The 16,097-nt window shown below is 49.2% G+C and overlaps 2 protein-coding genes across 11 annotated transcripts in view; one reads left to right on the top strand and one right to left on the bottom strand.

The window, feature by feature from the left end:
- The window catches only part of Dmtf1 (cyclin D binding myb like transcription factor 1), a 41,132-nt gene extending 38,411 nt beyond the window's left edge, over positions 1 to 2,721 (top strand). For 9 of the 10 annotated variants that reach the window (XM_005003647.4, XM_063237252.1, XM_013152411.3 and 6 more), the window contains 3 exons: positions 282 to 647; positions 1,042 to 1,189; positions 1,413 to 2,721. In XM_005003647.4, the coding sequence (XP_005003704.1) occupies positions 282 to 647; positions 1,042 to 1,189; positions 1,413 to 1,522 (624 nt within the window). In that variant the 3' untranslated portion in view covers positions 1,523 to 2,721. The remainder of the gene's footprint in view (positions 1 to 281; positions 648 to 1,041; positions 1,190 to 1,412) is intronic. The other variant, XM_003469821.5, reaches the window with a different exon arrangement.
- Tmem243 (transmembrane protein 243) lies at positions 2,545 to 13,929 on the bottom strand. Its single transcript, XM_003469823.5, has 4 exons — positions 13,721 to 13,929; positions 5,144 to 5,194; positions 4,236 to 4,340; positions 2,545 to 3,140 (listed from the first exon to the last, which is right to left on the bottom strand). The coding sequence occupies exons 1-4, from the start codon at positions 13,799 to 13,801 to the stop codon at positions 3,018 to 3,020; spliced, it is 360 nt and encodes a 119-aa protein (XP_003469871.1). The 5' UTR covers positions 13,802 to 13,929; the 3' UTR covers positions 2,545 to 3,017.
- Between the last annotated feature and the right edge of the window lie 2,168 nt (positions 13,930 to 16,097).

Below are 16,097 nucleotides of genomic sequence, written 5' to 3'. Positions count from 1 at the left end.
CCTGCCACTGTTGTGGCGGGAAGCCACAGCACCTTTCTCCTTTCACTGGGGTGTATCCCTAATCCCCTATTCCCTTTCTGTGAGATGGACATACACAGAGGTAGGAATTTAGGGGAGACAGGGCTGGGTGCTCAAGAACCATGGTGCTTCAAGTGATAAAACCATTGCGGTTTGGGGGAAAGGGGCAGGGGCTGGGGTCTGCCTGGCAAATGTTGTCTGTTGGGTAACTTCGGTAGTACCTCTTGCTTTCACCACTGACTGTTTCCTTTGATGCTTTGTAGCCAGAACACCTGTTAAACACAAGTGACAATGTCACGGTGCAGTGCCACACTCCTAGAGTCATCATCCAGACTGTTGCTACAGAGGACCTCACCTCTTCATTATCCCAGGCGGAGCTCACAGTAGACAGTGATATGCAGTCGTCTGATTTTCCAGATGCACTGGAAGCAGACACTTTCCCAGATGAGATTCATCACCCTAAGATGACTCTAGCACCATCATATAACGATGCTCATGTGTCCAAATTCAATGACCAAAATAGCACAGAACTGATGAACAGTGTTATGGTCAGAACAGAAGAGATCTCTGACTCCGACCTTAAGCAAGAAGTGTCCCCTTCTGATTTGACCGGTGCTTATGTTACTGAGGTAAGTCGTGCCTAGCAGAGCAGTCTGGACAGGCCTTAAGACATGCTCCAGGCAGGTCTCCAGTTTCTTTCTTTCTTTCTGTGGAGCCCCAGTGCAGAGCCTTAGCTCTGCTGCTCCAGTGTCACCAGTGGCTTAGCAGTGACATCACTAGCTGGAGTGGGTGGTCAAGGGAGTATGACACTGCCATTGTAGCACAACGCCTCATGTGACCTGTCCCTTCCACCAGGAGCTTGACAGGTCCTCCTTGAAACCCACTCCTGAGTGTCAGGGTTAGAGGGGGCTAGGCTTCAGCGTGTGACCTCATGTTCACGGCATTGCTTCCTCTACATGCAAGTGACCGACACTGGATTTGTGCTTTTAAGTTACTTTTCTTCTTTCTTTAAATTCCACTTAGGATTTAGAGTCTCCCACCATAGTAGAACAAGTTGATCATACAACAATTGATGATGAAACAATACTTATCGTTCCGTCACCACATGGCTTTATCCAGGCGTCTGATGTAATAGATGCTGAATCTGTCTTGCCTTTGACAACACTAACAGGTACCATAATACAGCTTGTATTAAATCTGATGGGAGAATCACAGTTATTTAATTTAGTTGTTTTAGTTTTGTTTTGTTTTTTTTGGTCCAACAGTAGACTTGGCAGTTAAATCTTACCCTTTGGTAAGACTGTTTAAATTCTTGGAATGGATTAGACAAAATGTATGTACACACAGATACGTGTGCATGCACTGAAAACTAACCTGAAGCTCAATTCTTCCAGATCCTATACTGCAGCACCATCAGGAAGAGTCGAACATCATTGGATCATCTTTGGGTAGTCCTGTTTCTGAAGACTCAAAGGATGTTGAGGACTTGGTGAACTGCCATTAGGTAATCTTAGACACAGGTAGTTCAGCAAAGAAGCCCATGCTGTTCATTACAGTTATCTCGAAGAAGCAGGAGCAGCCCCCAGGAGGCTAGTCCACCACTCCTCTGGCTTCTGAACAGCTGCCATGCTTAGCCATGCACATCACTGCTGCTACGACTTTTACCTCTGCCGTGTGTCCACCTGAGGTTGTTTATAACCTGTGTGGCCGAGTGGAGTGTGGATCCTGTGTTTTGTGTTACTTGTCAGGAGGGAATCTTATTCACTCCAGCTCCCAACAAGTTTTTCGTGTCACCAAAGCTAACTGCTCATCTCCATACATCAGATGTGACACTGTCCATCTCAAGCAGGCCTGAGTACATTTCAGGGACACCCTTCAGCGTGGCCTAAAGCGAGCTTATCTGTGACCTTCAGAAAGATTATGCAGGATTAGTTTGAGACTTGACTGGAGCCGGGAGGAGAGTGTGTGGCAGTGACTTCTGGGTAACCCATTGCTGGCAGTGGGAGCTGATGAGGCAGGGCAAAGCAGAATGCATTACAAAGTCCTGGGAAGTCACTGTGGTCTTAGGGCTTCCAGAGGGAATGAGGGTCAGGGGAGTAACAAAACCTACCAGCAGTTAAGCATCTTTGCCCCTCACACAAACCACTGTCTTCAGTTTACAGACTTAGCACTTTGAAGTAAAATGAAGCCGTGCTCGCTTCGGCAGCACGTATGCTGAAGGAACACTGAACCAGATGGAGACAGCGGTGACGGTGCCCATCCCTGATACCACGACCTTTAGGACATGTTTGCCATACAAATGACCTGGAACATAGCTCAAGAGGGGCTGAGAGTTTCCCATTCACTCAGTGCATTAGGTGGTAGGGGTACAATGTAACTTCTCTCAGGCAGTTTTAAAAAACAAAATTTGCTTCTGTAACAAAAGGAAAAAAATCAAGAGTCATTCCTACACTAGAGAAGGGTTAAGCCAAAAGTAGCCTCTTAGGGCTTAAGTGAATATGACCCCTATAGAAAAGTCACAAAAACTTGTATAAATTATTTTATTTATTATTGTAATTAGATCTTCACAATCAAAGTTGTCTTTTCACCGTCTGTGTTTTGTTAACGTGAAATTGTAGTTATATGCAAAAGTTGGTTGCCTAGGGAACAATTATTGTATATTCAGTTTAACAGAAATAAAGGAATATTTGTCTTAAAATGCAAGATTTTGAGCCTTTACCATGCAATTAAATCGTAAAAAATTTTAATTTCAAAAGTGAAAATCACTTGTGCTATTTGAGCTTTAAGGGTTGGAATGTTTTAAGTGCAATATCAGCTCCGTAAAGAAAAAGCAAAGATCTATGATATGTCTCCCTTGCAAGAGGCAGTTCAGCATTACAGTTCACAGAAGTCGCATGTCAGTCTTCTGTGGAGTGCAGGCCGCGCATCTGGCCTGGCAGTCTCTCCTGCCTTCACAGGCGGCTCTCGAGCGCCCTGGTCAGGGCTCCTCCTGGACAGCGTCACCTTCCCACGTCGTGGAAGTACAGGTTTGCACATACACACAGCATGGTGATTGAAAATAAGATATAGTAAATTAGACTTCTAAATTTCGGTTCTAAGTCTCCTTGTCGATACCAGTAGATCTAAAAGAAGAATCAGATTAAATTTTAGGTAACTGTTAAAACTTAAAACACAACTCATTCTTTTTGCATTAACTTCCATCAGTATTTCTGCAGATGAGACAGTCTTCGTATTAATCTTCATGCCTTCATTCAGGAGAGCAGAATTTAATTCTTATTTATAATTCAAGTAGTACTGCCTGAGAGTCCCCATCCCAAGGTGACACTTATTACTGCCTCCTCAGTTTACTTTCCTCTGTGTTTTAGCCAATTATTGGGCAAGCTCTCCGGGAATACATCTCCCAGTGTATCTGAGTAAATAATGTAAGTAACACTTTCAGTTTCTACTTAGAAGGGAGGAGGACGTGTAAGGTCTTTCATCAGTTCAGACTTTGGCAATATAAAACCGAGCTTGCATAATATTGTACATACTTAGTTTCAAGTAGCTCACTGTTGGTTATGCAGGTTTGGGGTAGAAGGTGGCAGGAAGGCTTCCAGGCTGGCATGGGCCAGTTCTTCAGGTTATAGGGGTGTAACACAGTGCAACTTTAGCCTGAATGAATTGAATTACTATGATTTAAGCCCTATGTGATTCAAAAGAATTTTAAGGGTTTAGTATTTTGATTCTGCCTTTTGAAGGTCAAAACAAAATAACTATTCGGTGACTGAACAATTGAAAAGCCTCCACCATCTTTGAGCAGAATACAACTGCCACTTTAACTTTCCTGGGAAAATCTGGCAAATTATCTACACTTGGGGAGGTTAGCACACAGGTTAAAACATACAGAACCAGAGTGTGATCTTCTCCCTGAAGAGCTCTAGTCAACTCTGTGCTGACAGTACTTGAGTGAATGTGATAAGTAAAGTACATCATATTTTCATCCTTTTGCTTTTTAGTTATCAAAAGAATAAAATTCTCCTTTAATGTTACAACTTTTGGAACTTAGGGGAAAAGAAGACGACTCTGATTCTGAAAAATAGTGTGCAACTAATTAAGAATTGTGTTGGGAAGGGAGGGTGTGAAAACCCCTCTGTGTAGACTCAGGCTGGGGCTCCCCTCTGTCCTGGGCACTGCCACCTGAGGCCCTCTAGCACACTGGGAATCCCAGGAGTACTCACGAGTATGCAGGCTGTGGCACTGCTCAGAGAGATGCAGACAGCAAAAAATACATTCAGTGGTTTGGGAGGGAGGTGAGGGAAAACAAAAGCACTGATCAGCGTTACCTGTGTGGAGAGAAGAGACAGGTCTTGAGAGGAGCTCCAGGATATGATCAGCCCGAATCTAGGCAAGACACTGCTGCAAAATGCTTCACATTATAAAGTCATATCCACCCCGGATTTGCTTTTTATATAATCTGTTTTCTTCTTTTCCAACCTTTCGTCCACACATGAAAGGAGACAAAATGTTGAAGGCCACATAAATGTCATTCCTAGGATAACTGTACAGAGAGGGCTAACCATCCTATTTTGAATACACCAAAAATGAATGTAATCAAAGTTGGTTTGTTTATTAAGTTTATGAAAAATACTGATGTTTCTATCACAGTTATAACATTACGCCCATTCTTTTTATTAGGTAAGGGCAGGGGATTAAAATTCATTCTCTTAAATAGTAATGAAAATGTCATTATCAGACTATGGAAGACATAACTGTTTACATTGTGATACATGACTTGATCATATTATACAGAATGAAAAGTTACTGCATGCTGATCAGATCTTTAAAAACTTGACCCAAGGGTAAACGTCAAGTAGTAACAAATAGGGAGTTACGGTGGGTCATAGCAGAAGGGATTGATGGGACCCACTAACATAGGGCAGGCAAACATGGTAAATTTGTCTGACTTACACTACTTTGTATATTCAACTGGGGACTGAAGTAGAAATCAGAATAGCTGCTTCACTTGCCAAATGCAGTTTTATAAAATCAAAAACATTGTGACTTTTTCTGAGGACTAACTGCACTGTAATAGTTTTCAAAACTGCAGTTAAGAGGTTGAGTGAAGTATGTAAGTTGAGCTACTTACTAGAATCAATAAACATGTGAAGCTGCCAACGACCAAATTGATGATTCGGTCCTGAAAGAGAAAAGTGTGTGAGGCACATGACTGGGACTCCTGGCAGCTACAGTAGGGCATGGAAGGACCACGCAACACTGCGCTCCTGAGCTCACACGCCACAGATGAGGGGCCGTGAAGTCAGAAACTGGGCCAATGGGGGGTGTTTCTTGGAGGGTCATGTGATTTACACGAATGGTGAGGACTGGGATTGCCAGGCCACAGCTTCAGAAAAGACCATCAGACACTGGACCACAATTGGGAGTGTGCACACCAGTAATCCAGCATTGGGGAGGCTGAGGTGGACAGCCTGGGCTACACAGCAGGACTGTCTAAAACAAAAAAAAAAAGACCACAGAGTGCCACGGCAGGATGCAATCCCAAAGACCTGTGCTTTTTTTTTTAAATTCATTTAATAGCAGAACCCTTCAACCGAGATTTGATTGAAAAACCTGTTCTACCTACCTACATTTCTCATTTTGATTCCCTACCCTAATGAACTTCACAGAATGTCTGAAAAGCTTCTGATCCAATCCCAGTTTTACAGGTTAAGGTACATTTAGGCCCACTGTGGTTAAATCATTTGCCAAAATCCACACAGCAAGTTTGAGAAGGAACTCTAAAACCAGGGGTTGCTAAGGTTAATAATAGGTTAATAAATCCTATAATAACAGTTACACAACTACAAAATAAGGTTTTTTAGATTTCATTAGGAAACATTTACGGCCACTGAAAATACCAGCCTTAATTCTACGAACTCAAAACCAAGTCTGATGAACCAACAGTCCTCACAGATTCTTTCGGTAACACTTTCTATAACAAGTAACCTGGTATGGAACATGAGGAGCCAGTAAACAAAACCTCAGGTGTGGGAGAGACATGTAGCCAGGGAACCCTCATTCCCAAATTGCTTTTCAGATAATCCAAAGACCTTGAGTCCCATAGGCAAAGTTGAATGGAATGGGGAGGATATAGAAAAGCCAAGTATTCGGTGTGCCTCACGTAGCCAAGGAAAACCAACTTTCAAGACCCAAGGCCACTGGAATTCAAAGGTTATGGGATAAAACCAACAGATCTGAACTACACCCATGTTACATTTAGAAGATCTTGTCACAAAAAAGTCTGAAATTAGGACTGTCTTAAAGATCCAAGGACAATTCTTCAATGGTAGTAAATTTATATACCAAATGAATAAATGTGGATAAATAGAAATGTGACATCAAATGTGCATAAAGATACTATCCATAGGACTTCCATTGCCTTTTGCCTTGTGGAAAGGCTTAGTTGTACTCCTCTGGTGTATTCTGAGATGCAAGAATCCCTGCTCTCTGAGCTCCAAGGAGTTGCACAAGTTTACAAAGGTCTGCATAGCTTAGCAGCACTCCCACCAGTAGAAGTGAGGCAGAGGTTCAGGTGGCTGGCCAACTTCCACACAGCATGGACAGCTGTCCAGCAGATCAAAGCAAGTGTTAAAGATAGCAGGAAAACAACAGTATGTATTCCCAGGCTTCCACATTCTCTTCATCTGACATGCAATAGAATGACTTTTACAGTTGGCAAAACAGGATCAGGGAAACAGAACTTAGCCAAGGGCTCATACACCAGTAAGTGAAGGAAATAAGTTGGTGTAAGCCCTGCTTTCCTCAAGAGAGCAAATCCCACTAGTATTCCTTGCGAGAACAATCTAGAATCTACCGCTTGCTGGTCTAGATTATGGATAGAGATTTACACATAGGTGGCTTTTTCTAAATTACTGAGTGACCACAGAAGCATAATCTTTCTGATAAAAATATCCAAACTTTAAGCTTGCTGCCTGCCTCCTAGGTTAAGTTATTATAATGTAGTTTGTCCTTCTGGGGCCCCAAGGTGAAGTGAACTATTCTGCATATGGCAGATTTGTTTCTCAGGACATTATTTTCTTGTTCTAAGCTCAAAGTTTGGCTTCAGGTCAACCACTGAGGACAGAAGTGTGAATCCAAACCAAAGGGGACTTGGTCTGGATGAAGTGAAGGAGGACCTCATTTTGAAAGAGGACCCTTCAAAGGAAGAAGGAAAAGAAGTATGGTTTATGAAGAGGGCCTCACCGAGACCCAGGGAAGCACACAAGTATTGCTGTTACCAAAGGAAACAGGGCAAATGGAAATGGCAGTACTAGCACACTCAAGGGGGACTGAGAGGACAAGCAGCAGGCAGGGCATGACGCGAGACCTGCCTAGGCCCAAAGAATCTCGGTCTTCCACTGAAATGAGGAAGAAGAAAAATCATATATGCTAATGGTTTGCCTTTGGTGGCAGAAAGTTACCCGTGAAGCAAAGAAAAACTAGATCATTCACTGTTGGGTCAATAAAACCCACTGATTCATGACAGCCATCTAGTTACCGAATGGCTAAAGCTTCCTATCCTATACTCTTTGCAAAATGCCAGCCAGGTGAACAGGTTGAAAAGTCTAAGAATCCTTTTAATAAAACATACAGACTTTAAAAATGCAGTCAGGAGACCAAGGTTATCTCACTATGGCACTGGCCATTTATGTACCCAGAAACTGAGTCTTTAACCCAAATGGGTCTATCAAATGAGGAAATTGGTCCAAATGATACCTGGGCAGGACTGAGCCTACCCAGGGAGGGATGTGGTCCCCAGAGCAACCTGCAACTCTGCCTGGTGAAGACTTGTGCAGCTCTGGACTGCCTCCTGTGGAGTGGAAGGGAATGTATTTGGGTTGTCTGCAGGAGTAGTTCTGCTCTGTTCCTCCTGAGAGTGCTGAAGGATGAGTCCCTCTGCTGGAGCTTGGAGATATGGGGTCTGGAAGTCACTGCTTGGTGCTGCCCTAGTGACAGCCTTGTGCTCCAGTGAGGAAGACCTAGGCTTCCCAAGTGCATTGTTGGTTTCTCCTTGGAAGCAGCAGCCTCGTCTGGGAGGCAGCCTGAGGTGCTGGGTCTCTGCCCAGCCAGAGAAGGACCCACAGCGTGGGACAGGGTGGTGGCTTTGGTTGTGCTATTGCTGCCTGTCCTGCAGCAGCAAGACCACATGCTGTCATGACAGGCCAGGCCTTGGACCTGTGGGAGTTGAAGACACTAAGGAAAAGTGGGCATTTCAGGCTCATGATTCTCTCATGTAGCCAGCGTCTACTTAGAGTGCAACAGTGTGCCTGACACAGGGAAGGAAAATACCCTGGCTTCGCATTGCCAGTCGTACTGGGGACCACATCCCACCCCGGGTAGGTTCAATCCTGCCCAGGTCATCATTCAGCTGCCAGACACCCACTGCCCTCCACCCCTGCAGCCCATGCCAAGGGTGCAAGCTATTAGTTGACCACTCAGTCCCCCGTGTACCTGGTTTCTTGCTGTAAGCCATCTCCAAATTCATCCCTTATACCCCTAAGGACTCATCACAGCTGCACTGGGCCAGGAGGACTGAGAGACCAGGGCATTCCCTGCCCTGGTCAGCTGGAGACAGACATTTCTGTCACATGCTCCATATTAGGTATGTGTGCCCTGGCAGTCTCATGCCAACCTCCTCCCCCTCTTCCTATCCACCTGTATGCCAAGTGCCTCCTCCTCTAACCTTCGACTTTTCCTTTCTACCAAAGCCTGGCCTGTACCACACCCATTGCAGTCTGTGACCCCTGAAGCTCTGACTCAAAGCCACCAGCAATCTGGCCACAGGCTTAATAGCATCCTGAATGTGTCAAAGAAGCTGGGTCTTTCCTTTCTGTAGGTGATGTAAAGGCAATACCATCCCTGGTGTGGCTCTGCTCTAGGAAGCTTCTATAAGCCATGGTGACAAAGGAATCAAAATGGGGCCAGGAAGGAAAGGACCTCAGCTGCCCAAGTAGAACCATCCTGCTCCACTCTTTGCTCCTGGCTCAGGCTTGCCCAGCACATGCTCGACACTTCACTTCCATTTCAGGAAGGCAGTGGCTATTTTCCCTCCCAAAGGAGACAGAAACAGGAAATGGAAAGCTCAAAGGGCACACCTTCCTGTGCTATCCTGGGGCTGAGGAATTCACACCCCTAGGCACATCCTATAATTTTGCCTCTCAAACTTTGCATTTCTCAAACTTTTGATACCACAAACTAGAGGCTGAGTTTCAAAAGTGAGTGCTTTTGTTCCTGCATGTCACAGAGGGACTCCATGTCCTACAAGCTCCCGGCTTGGCCCAGTGAGGAGCTGCAGATGTCTCCCCAAGGACACCTACCCTAGGGAGGGGATGTGAACTGCCCATGGGATTCACCTGGTTCCTTTCTTTGTGCTGTGCCCAGAGGCAAACGGGACAACAGCACAGGGTGGAAAGCAAGGAGGTCCCCGCCTCGCTGGCTGGCACAGGGCACAGTGAGCTAGGCCACAGGAATAATAGTTCCAAGGCTCCCAAACGTGTGCTGGGAATGGTGCCACAGCAGAGGCCGAGGTGAGGGCTACCCTACCAGCCCTTCTACTGCGAGCATCCTGTCTCTGCCTAGAGAGCTGACAGAGCCATCTGTCCCTTACTCACAGGCTTGCGTCCTGTGAGCATGCACATCCTGCCCCAACTGTCCTGAGATATGGAAATCACAATGGTGAAGGAGAAAGCAGCTCCAGAAACCACTGCTGCAGGAAGTGCCCTCACCCCAGCAGTCCAAGCTGCAGAGCCCTCGCCTGACTTACATCTCTTCCACCGGACTGCAGTCCTCGGTAAGTTGTTTTTCTCTCTCCTCTCATATACATGTGTGTGTGTGCCAGTATGTGTGTGTTACTAAGGACTGAATCCAGAGCCTTCACATTGAACTTCATCCCCACGCTTTAGTTTTTATTACAAGACAGAGTCTTGCCAAATTGCCTGAGTGGAACGCAGCCTCCCAAAGTGTTGGTATTACAGGTGTGAGCCACCACACCTAGCTTCGTTTAATGCTGCAGTCTTCGCTTCTATGTGTAATGAGGGCAGTGGCAGAAGCAGGGAGGGGAAAGGACACAGAAAGCCCCGATAACAGGGTCGGCTTTTACTGCCTGGAAATGTCAGTAGTTTCTACTGCATGTGATGGAGATAAGCTCACAGAGCTGAAAGGGCAGCTAAGCAGCACCTGTGTCTGGCCCCAAATCTGCACCAACCCCCATGGAAAGGGCTGCCATCCTCCCCGCTTGTCACGCTCATACCCTATGGCAGCTCAGAAACATGGTCCCAGTTAGGGTTCAGATCAAAAGTGTGACCTAAACACGTATTCAGGGGTGGAAGCTTTGTTAGGGAGGTTCTGGCAGGGGACTTCTGAAGTGATCTTGTGGGCAGACCCAAGTCTCACATGTGCCAGGGAAGCAAGTTACCACTGAGCTGTGTCCCCAGCCCAAGGCAGGGCTGTGTGAAGGTGACTGACTGGATCATGGGTCAATGGATTCACCCACGATGAGGTCACAGCTGGACACACAGCTGGTGGGGCCCAGGACAGGAAGGCAGCCACTAGCAGAAAGCCTGTGAAGGGTATGTTTCTTTGGCCATCCTGAGATGAACAGCCTTCCTTACCGTGATGCTCCTACCCCAATCAGCCAACCACATGCTGAGCCTCTGACTCAACAGCCAAAATAACCCTTTCCTCTTCACTGTTCTGTATGCTGGTATTTCAGCCAGTGATCACTGTACCTGGACATGGATATAGACTGATCATAAGGAAAGCAACTTAACCTAGTAGACCAACCAAGGCCCACAGCCTGGTGAACACTGAATCTTTTAGACTTTATGCTCCTGAGGGCCAGGCCACTTTGTGGTTCTGCAACTCACCCCCAGCCACACGGCGCTTCCCAGCTTGCTACACACAGCTCACAGGAAGGAGCAGCAAGGATGCCTCTCACTGCTTGAGCGCTCACTTCAGACACCACTTCCTGTTTTGACAGCCAGGGTTCCTCGGCTTCTGAACTCTGGCTCCGCCTCTGTTGCCCCAGAAGGCCCTGAGACTGCAGGCTGCCTTTTGGGGATGCTACATTCTCACTTCCCTTAAGCTTGACACACATAAAAATCACAAGCTGGGGAGGCCACAGGATGAGGGCGCTGCTTCCACAAGCAGTGCAGACCTGTACTGGGCCACACGAGCACAGAGGGCTAGGCCTGCAGGGCAAGTGTGGGCAGAGGCTTGGGCGTGCGTGAAAGACTCTAAAGTGGAGGACCTGCTTGAGCAGGGTGAGCTAGTACCCTCCACTGCCACAGCCACACGGCAGAACTGTCCACATGGCCCGTGCAGACCACAATGACCCAAGCCATGCACAGAGGAGGGAGGAGAGAAAGTCCTGCACCTGCCTGATGACATGACTTCTCCAGCATAAGACACTAAACTCCTGGGTGGGCTGTACTGGAGGAGAGACACACTCCCCCTGCTGGGGCCACGCACCAGCCTCTAAGGAGACAACCATTGCACTCAGGAGCCACTGAGTCACAGTGAAAGTAAACTGACTGCAGGGGCTGTTACAACTTTGAGAAGTCCTATGGCCCAGCAAAGCTTCACAAGCCCCACTCTCCATCCCAACAGCAACTCACCCACACAGGGCGCTGTGGGAAGCACCAGTGCAGCACCGGCCCTGGGGTCACAACATCTGGTGTGGCGCTCAGACTGAAGAGGGTCATCCACATGATACATGCTGTATTGCAAAGGCTCAGTGCCACAAAAGTACAAGTATCTCAACTTTTACATGAAACATTATATGGGTATGTTGAAATGATGACTACATGGAGTTTAATAAAGTCTTATAATTAATTTAGGCTTTACAATTTCTTCATATTTTAACAAGGCTACTAATTCCATATATGGTTCACATTATACTTCTACCAGGTAACGCTAGCCTAGCAAACACTAAGGAACACTGTGGGCTTAGAAACCTCAAACATTTCTTATTTTCTTGGTTTCTGTACCAATTTGTTTTCTGTCTGAAAGAAGTGTCCCAGTGTGCCAAACCTGGGAACCGTGTCACCACAAGCAAACCACCCTGACTAGGACTCAACATTGTCATCTCAACAGCACCAAGGTACGCAGGAGACGTTTTCCTGCAGGGGATGAACGCCTCACCTTTTTGTCAAGAGTCACTTAGACATTTATGTCACACTGCCTGTCACTGGCCACATCTGAGAGCTGTCACATCTAAGCCTCATGCTGAAGCCCAAGTCACCACGTGCATACAGGACAGGGAAGAAAATTCCTGCACCACAGCCACCAGGCAGCTCCTGCCCGCAGGCCAGGGGCCTGGAGCTAGCCCTTACCACCACCGCGGAGCGGGGGGAGGGGGTGTAATGTGATTTCCAAGAAGCACTGGCCCAGGCCTTAGAAATCAGTTACTCTTTAACTCACTGTTCACTCACAGAAGAGAGTGGATGTTACCAGGGAGAACCAGGCTGCCAAGGGACAAGCACTCTCATGCTGCTTTCTTCCCTCCACAACAGCAGTAGTGTCTTACAAAGGGGACTTGGCAGCCAGCACCAGGAAACATTACTCTTCAAATCCCTCTTCTCTCCGCTTCGATGCCCATCGCCCTAAAGTCAGGAGTACGCCTAAAACCGGGAGGCCACACGTTGTAGCCATAAAGCAAATGCAATTCTAGAAAGCTCAAGTCTGGAGGGTGACGGCAAGTGCCTTCCCTTCTGTTTCCTCCACAAACATTCACTCCTACAAGTTTCCAAGCCAAGTGGCTACTGGGTAGGATTCCTAAGCATAGGAAAAAGCAAGTCCTCAAGTCACTGCGCAGTGTCTCAGGGTCCCCACGAGAGCCCCAGCCCTGCTGGCATCACTCTCCCTGCTTATGGGGCCCTATTCCTGTGCCTGGCCCATCTCGGGCCCTCGGAAAAAAGCTTCATTTGCTGTAAAAAAAAAAAAAAAAAAAAAAAAAAAGACGGATGCTTCTTCAGATCTGGCCCTCAATGTGCTGGAAGCACATGTCTTCTCCCACCTCAGACCTAGGTCGCTCTCCTTTCTCTACCTACGGAATCCCCCAAATGACCCTGCCATTTTCACAGAGCGAGCTATGGGGCATAATTTGGAGAGATCTGGAGTTATATAGCATTAGTATACATTCTTCACATTTCCTCTGATTAGCAGACTCCACTATTATAATGCCGCGAAGCTGCGTAAGTAAGGCACACTCGGACTGCACAAGCTGCAATGTTAAGAGACGTATTTGGATTCGCAAAGTTCCAGGAAGGGTTCCGAATTGACTGCCGGCCACAGGCAACTCCTGGGCGCGGTGCACCGCCCCGGCCGTGCTGCAGACCTCCCAGCATCGCTCAGGCTCTGTCCGTGGTCTTTTGGGGCGGGTATCACTGCTCCTGGCTTGTCTTGGGCTCCGGGTGCTGAGTGGCGGCTGTGCCCCGGCTCCCAGCTCCCCCACGTCGGATCGGAGGACGTCGGGATCTGTGCCCCAGACTACCAGCTTGGGCCGCACCGCCGCAAAAACTTCCTGCTCATCTCCGAGCCCGAACCGCCCTCTGGGACGGAGCCGGGACCGCCCGTGAAGGCCGCTGGCGCCAGGCCGTGCGCCCGGCTCCCCGCGTAACGGACCTGAACTCCCGCGCAGGCCGCGGCCCGGCCCGACCCGGCTCACCCGCGCCGACGTCTCCCCGAACAGCGGCCTGTGGTCCGGCGCGCTCGTGCCATAGGTCCGCGCCGAGAAGCCCCCCTCCATGTCAGGCCACGCTCCGCGTCCTGCCGGCGACCCGGCCGGCGTCACCACGCGCGTCCCGTCCTCTGCCGCGTGCCGCGCGGCCGGGCGCAATCTCGCTGCTCACTCGCGGCCGCGACCCCGCGCGCCGGCCCCGCCCACTCCCCGCCCGCCGCCAAGCTCGGGCCCCGCCCACCGCCTGCCCCCGCCCACCTCCCGCGCGTCACGACAGCTGCAGGGTGCCGCCGGTGCCTCACCGAGCCGCCTCACGGAGCCGCCTCACCGTCCCCGGTCGGAGCTGCAGTACTGCCCCGCGGCGCACGGGGTTGGCCGCTGCCCGGTACAGCGTGCCTGCCCGAGGCGGGGTCCGCACCGCGCTAGGCAGAGCCACGTCGTGACGGAACCTCGCGAGGGGGTCTGGAGAAGCACTGGGCACGGAGCGCGGCTCGCACCCCAGGACTCGGAGCGGCACGCGGGACACTTCCGGGTGGACCTCGCCCCGCGCGTCCCAGGTTCTGACTCTGAGACTGGCGGCTCACTGAGCGCTGACGTGCGCAGGCCGGGCTCGAACTTCTTGCCTCTGCCTCAGCCTCCTACCGCTCCGGGAGTCACCACACTGGCCTGTGCTGGGGACTTAAGACAATATGAAGGCTTTTCAGACCAAAAAGAAAGCTCAGCTTGGATAGGGAATCCCGGGCGGGCGGCGGGCGGCGGGCGGCTGTGCAGGGCAGCCCCCTCCGCGAGCCCGGGACTGGACGGCCTCACCCCAGCTTCTGCCTCTCCGAGCGCGCCAGCTGTTCCCTCCCCCATTCTGCACCCAGGCGTTCCCCACCCTGCCACCCTGCGCCCCGCGCTCCATTCCCTTCTGCCCTGCAGAGCGTGTTTCTCTGGACTAGGCCTCCAACACAGCGCCTGGCTGCTGCCGCACCCTCCACCTGTCCCCACCCCAGGTTCCAATGTCCAGCCCTCTCAGCCTCTCAGTGGAGAAAGGGGCACATTTACTTTAACTCTTGGGGATTTTGGCCATTGAGATTACAGACTGGGGGAGTTGGGTTGGGTCACAGTGTGGAGTCTCCTGAACCCTGCTGGAGTGGAAGGCGGAAGGTGAGCAAATCCAGGTGAAGGCCAGGCATGAGGACTGAGACTCAGCTTTGCAGTTGGTCACCTCTGCCCTCAAACCCAGCACCACCATGCACTGGCTGTGTGGCTTGCACAAATTTTCTCACCTCTAGATCTTAAAATCCACTTAATGGTGAGTGACCACATGCTGGCTGTCATAAAAGGTGAGGAGGGCCTTAGGAAGTGGGCACTGTAAGTACTGTGGGGTCCGTGGAGACTGCTACTTGCTTCTGGAGGCAGGGAGCTCCCTGGCGAGACTTCTACGTGGAGACCCTAGGGAAGAGGCCAGCCAGGAAGTGGGCCACACAGCATAGTGATTCATTCGTTATCCATGGGCACCCAGACATGACAAGTACATACCAGGCCTCGGCCCAAGTCGTGACACAGCTTCTCAGTCCGTTGGATCCAGTGAGCCCTGAAAGTCTGTTTTAAGGAGGTGCCTACCTGCATGTCCCCAGAAGCCCGAACCTAAGATCCTGCCAGACCTCAGCCCGAACTCCCCGTTCTGCAGGGCACAGCAGTGCAGGTACAGAGTCCTGCAGCAACCACAGGGCAAGCTTCAGCCAAGGGTGGTCATGGACAGGTTGGGGGTCGTTGGTATGGAGATGTGAGTGCTGGGAACCCCTGAGGCTGATGCCTTGAGTTGGTGGGAGTTAGGCAGCAGGTGAATGCTTTCCTCTTCAGTTAGCAGATGGCCCAGTCCCCATAGTTAAAGGCAGACTGAATTGCACAGCAAGACTTTGTCTTAAAATGCAAGAAACAAACAGCCACCAAAGAGCAAATCATATGAAAGAATAAATATCACGTTCTTGAGGGAAAGGATAACAGTATAGCAGCTGAGGTTATTCTCATTTCTCCCTAAACTTTCTTAAGAAATGTAGTGGAAGCCAGGTGAGGTGCTGCACACCTGTAATCCCAGCTATTTGAGAGACTGAGGCAGGAGCAAATCAAGGCTAGTCTGGACAACCTGGTGAGACTTTTCCTCAAGGGTGTGAGGATGCTGGGGGTGCAGCTCAGTGGTAGAGCATCCCAGGTTCAACCCCTAGTGCTGAATTTAAAAATAAAGGAAAATCATAGTCAAAACTTGACAAAGTAGTTACCTGTACTTGAAACTTTATTTTCAAACTCTTAACTCATGAACTTTTTGTTTCACTTTGTTTGCTTTTTGAGACAGGGTCTCACTGGTGATTCTCCTGCTTGG

This window comes from Cavia porcellus, unplaced genomic scaffold (genome assembly GCF_034190915.1).
Source record: "Cavia porcellus strain 051 isolate PalLab524CR breed Dunkin Hartley unplaced genomic scaffold, mCavPor4.1 scaffold_2, whole genome shotgun sequence".
Taxonomy (NCBI): Eukaryota; Metazoa; Chordata; class Mammalia; order Rodentia; family Caviidae; genus Cavia; species Cavia porcellus.
This window is presented reverse-complemented; position numbering and strand designations above follow the sequence as displayed.

Coding starts and splice junctions, on each gene's coding strand:
- Tmem243 (XM_003469823.5), bottom strand. CDS start 13,801: ATGGAGGGGGGCTTCTCGGCGCGGACCTATGGCACGAGCGCGCCGGAC. Junction 5,195..13,720: donor TCGGGGAGACGTCGGCGCGG/GTGAGCCGGGTC, acceptor TTTCTCTTTCAG/GACCGAATCATCAATTTGGT. Junction 3,141..4,235: donor GTGCCACAGCCTGCATACTC/GTGAGTACTCCT, acceptor TTCTTCTTTTAG/ATCTACTGGTATCGACAAGG.